General features: G+C 39.7%; 1 protein-coding gene across 1 annotated transcript in view; it reads right to left on the bottom strand.

Moving 5' to 3' along the window:
- The window catches only part of tbx4 (T-box transcription factor 4), a 28,225-nt gene extending 24,636 nt beyond the window's left edge, over positions 1 to 3,589 (bottom strand). Inside the window, exons 1-2 of the mRNA XM_085370748.1 lie at positions 3,446 to 3,589; positions 3,192 to 3,286 (exon numbers count right to left, since the gene is read on the bottom strand). Coding sequence (XP_085226874.1) covers positions 3,192 to 3,286; positions 3,446 to 3,589 — 239 coding nt within the window. The remainder of the gene's footprint in view (positions 1 to 3,191; positions 3,287 to 3,445) is intronic.
- Between the last annotated feature and the right edge of the window lie 244 nt (positions 3,590 to 3,833).

Genomic DNA, 3,833 nt, shown 5'->3' on the forward strand with positions numbered 1-3,833 from the left:
GAATCAGAAAACTTTATTAATCTCTAAGGAAATTATGTGCGTTACAGTTGCTCCAAGAAGAAATGGTAAAAATAGCAACAGTAACAGACTAAACTCCAAACAATACATTATGTTACAGATTTTAATATTAATTAGTCATTGTCAGTTGTTGATTTGTCCTGTTCTCATTGTATGAGGAATAATGATGGCTGTTTGGTAGCTGTTTGCATACAGTGCACACTCTCTCTCTCTTCATGTGTGTGTGTGTTTCTCTGGTGAAATTCAGTATAGTGTTCGCCCGGGGCGCCAAACAGGCTAGGACCGCCACTGGTCATAAGCAGAGAGTGCTTGCTAGAGCTGTCCTTGGACAGTAAAAACGCCGAGTATATCTTGTTTATCATGACTCTGGTTTTACGTGGCCTATCAACACAATTTAAAAACTGGCACCTTGTTGCTTTGTCTTTAAGTGGTCATGTGATTGGCTTACCACGACTACTTTACTCTTCCTCAGTCGAACAGCAGCACTCATGCCATTGTTTTGCCCCTGAGCTCCAGGTGTTGTGCTAGAAAGTGATTACCGTCCGTGGGAGCGCGCAGCTGCTTAAAGCTGTAGTCCAGATTACTTACAGCTACTTCCTGCAACTGATATAAGATGCGTTAAGCTGACCACGGCTTCAACCGTCTGTTTGTTGAAAAATAGTAACGCGACCACATCGTATTTTCTTGTTAGTAACTGTAACGGCGTTGTAACGATAGAAATAGTAATTAGTTAGATTACTCGTTACTGAAAAAAGTAATGCCGTTAGTAACGCCGTTACTTGTAGCACCGTTATTCTCATCACTGATAATTACATTTACTCAGTTACATTTACTTGAATAATATTATGTATGTATGTATGTATGTAAGTATCTCTACTCGAGAAAAAATTCTGGCTACAGTACTCAGTGTGAGTAACTTCAGTGAATGAGTAATAAACACGTTTCATTCAAAAATCCATGAGACAGACACTGCAAGTACTTTGCCCTATTCTGACATATATTTATATTACCTTCTCTAAATATTAGTTTAATAATGATTTGGAAAAATGTTTCTTCTGCTTAGATTCATTATTTTGTAATCATGTTTTTTTATATGTCGTTTATTTTCAAATACCAAAATTTGCGACTGCAGTCTAAGAGTCATGTGATTAACCAGTGAGACAGTATTTCAGGTCATTTTTTGTGCAGTGCACTAAATATGAACAAAATACACAAGAACAAACCTGCAGTTGGTATATAACTGCTGTCCAACCAATCAATCTGCACAGCTTTTGGATGGATTTCCGTTCAGTTTAGCTCTACAGAAATGCACGTCCCCGTGTGGCAGCCATCACATCACTCAGACTTTAATGACCTTAGTTTATCCAGTAGTTTGGTTTGCGACTAATTGCCTCCATAGCTCTTTCAGACTTGGATGAACTATTTATTTAGTGCAAATGAATATTAGAATTGTAACATTGCTTTCTAAGATGGTTGACTTTACTTGCTATGAATCATTTTTTTAGCGTCATCATTAGGAGCTTACAGCCATGCTAGCTTCTTTTTGAAGCTGCACTCACCCTGAAGAATAAGACAGACTGGTGTGTGAACCTCAGACGCATTCACGATGATGCATTCTTTCCTTACAACATAATTCCAAGAATTAATCTCTGTATATTTGTTGTGTGTTGTGTTGGGGACAATAAAGTTACCATTGACCTGTAACCTGCCTCTTTTCGTCTTTCATTTCTTTTCTTTTTATTTATCTACATGTATTTATGACCTCAATGAATGTAATAAATACGTCTGTTGAGAAATTTCTCCAAATTAGTGGGCAAATGCTCACTGCTGTGACTCTCTGTGATACACTTTGAGATAATAAAAAATTAGAAAGATAAAGCAGGGATTGTGTCTGCAGTAATGCCTGGTTCCCACTCTTGGGTGCTTTTTATTGTCTGTTCAAACGACACATTAAATACAATGTTCTACTGCCAAATGCTTTTTGCTGCAGTATGATTAAAATACCTTCTACCGTGATGAGACAGTGAGCACTACATGCACTGCTCATGACGTGCTTAAATAATTCAGTCTGGTGTCGATATCATTTTCATTTTCAGATCTGTTGCTTGTCAGCGATGAAGCCAATTTTCAGCGCGCCCGCTGCAGACTGACTGCAGGTAAACTCCGATAGGTCTTCCAGCACAGCTGCACAGCTACACGACTGTACAACTCTTCAAAGGGCTTTAAGGATTCAGAGCCTACTTTATCAGCTGGACAAGGAAAAGCCCATCTCCTACGGTTATACAGCATTAAGGAAAAAATGTGGTGACCTTTTACATTTTTCGCTGAGGAAAAAAACATCCCGTGAGGAATGAGAGGCGGAGGTCAGTTTGAGAGTGTATTCATTCTCTGGTTAATGTCCAACAGCCTCACTATCTAATCCTCAGGTCGCATTAAATCCAACCAGCCGAGCAGTCATTTGTGTTTTCAATTATGCAGTCGCCGCGGCAGGAACTTTCTGTCTCTTCCTGAAAGACAAAATCATAACTGCCGTACGTTACTACGAGCTGTCTAAACAGATGATCCCAGAAAGATATGATACTCATCTTGCATAATGAATCCATCACTAGAAAATCACTTTGCCTGCAATTTTCCAGAAAGCTATGCATGTTTTCACTCTGAAGACTATCGCTACGTTTCAATGTTCTATGAATAACAAGGAGCTCGACCGTTTCCAGGTTACTGTTGACGGGGAGATTCAAATCAGGTGAAAAACTTTTTCAGGTAATCTTTGTGTTTCATAAACTCCACCACAAATCCTGCAATGCAGTAATGCAGTACGTTAATGTAACAACAGCAGAAAATACATTTACTGTAGAGATTTAGGCAGATGTTTAATATGTCTTCTTTGACTCCACGTCTGAACAAACTGTTTATTCCAGTGCTTATACCTGACAGCAGACACTGGCTGGTTCACGTGTTCCAATATCCAAACAAAAATGCAGTAATACAAGGGACTGAAAAAACCATGAGAAATTGTACATTTTCTTAGATTACATTTTGAATGTAGCTCTTTTGAAGTATTTTTACACTAGAGTATTTACTCTTCTGTAAAATGGAAAAAATACTGCAAACATGAACTCAAACATTTCTTTTAATTTTTTTATGGTTCATCAGAAACATGCCTCACTCACCTCCCCGCTTTAGTAATGATCATCTCTGTACCGGCCTCGTGGAACTTCTTCCACAGCTCCCTCTCGTGAAGGACGACCTTAATGTTCTCAATGTTCTGAAGGAAGAGTCACAGTTACAATCAAAACTACTCAGACCATCCAAGAAAATGCAAAATAGTTGCATATAAACACCAAAGGGAGCAATTTATAAATCAGCCTAAAGCGTACTATTTCACAGTCCATCCAGAAGATGCAAGATTGCCCTCCGTGCGTACCTGGTCGGGCTCGGTGGAGCTGGGAACGGTGGGAGCTGTGGACAGGCCCAGTCGCGACTGGTCTGGAAGCAGATCCGTCTCCCCGCCGGTCTGGAGCCGGCTCACATGTTCGTCCGTCACAGTTGAAGCTTTCTCCTGAAGCATCGCTGCAGGATTAGAAGAATACCCAGCTGTCAGATTTATCAGTGAGCAGCAGTGAAAGCAGAGGGGAACTGCAACTGTGGGTCAGACCTGGCACAGGACATTTTCCAGATGTAATGTAGCCTCATGTCATATACAGTTATAAAGTATACTCCTATATATATTCTATTACTGTGAGACAGCATTGGCCTTAAATCAGTGGTGCCAAGAACTTTATTAAGCTATGGTCATTTTTTGCTATGTAATG

Source organism: Diplotaxodon limnothrissa, linkage group LG14 (assembly GCF_057381915.1).
Source record: "Diplotaxodon limnothrissa isolate DT_005_m linkage group LG14, D_limnothrissa_male_GT1.1, whole genome shotgun sequence".
Taxonomy (NCBI): domain Eukaryota; kingdom Metazoa; phylum Chordata; class Actinopteri; order Cichliformes; family Cichlidae; genus Diplotaxodon; species Diplotaxodon limnothrissa.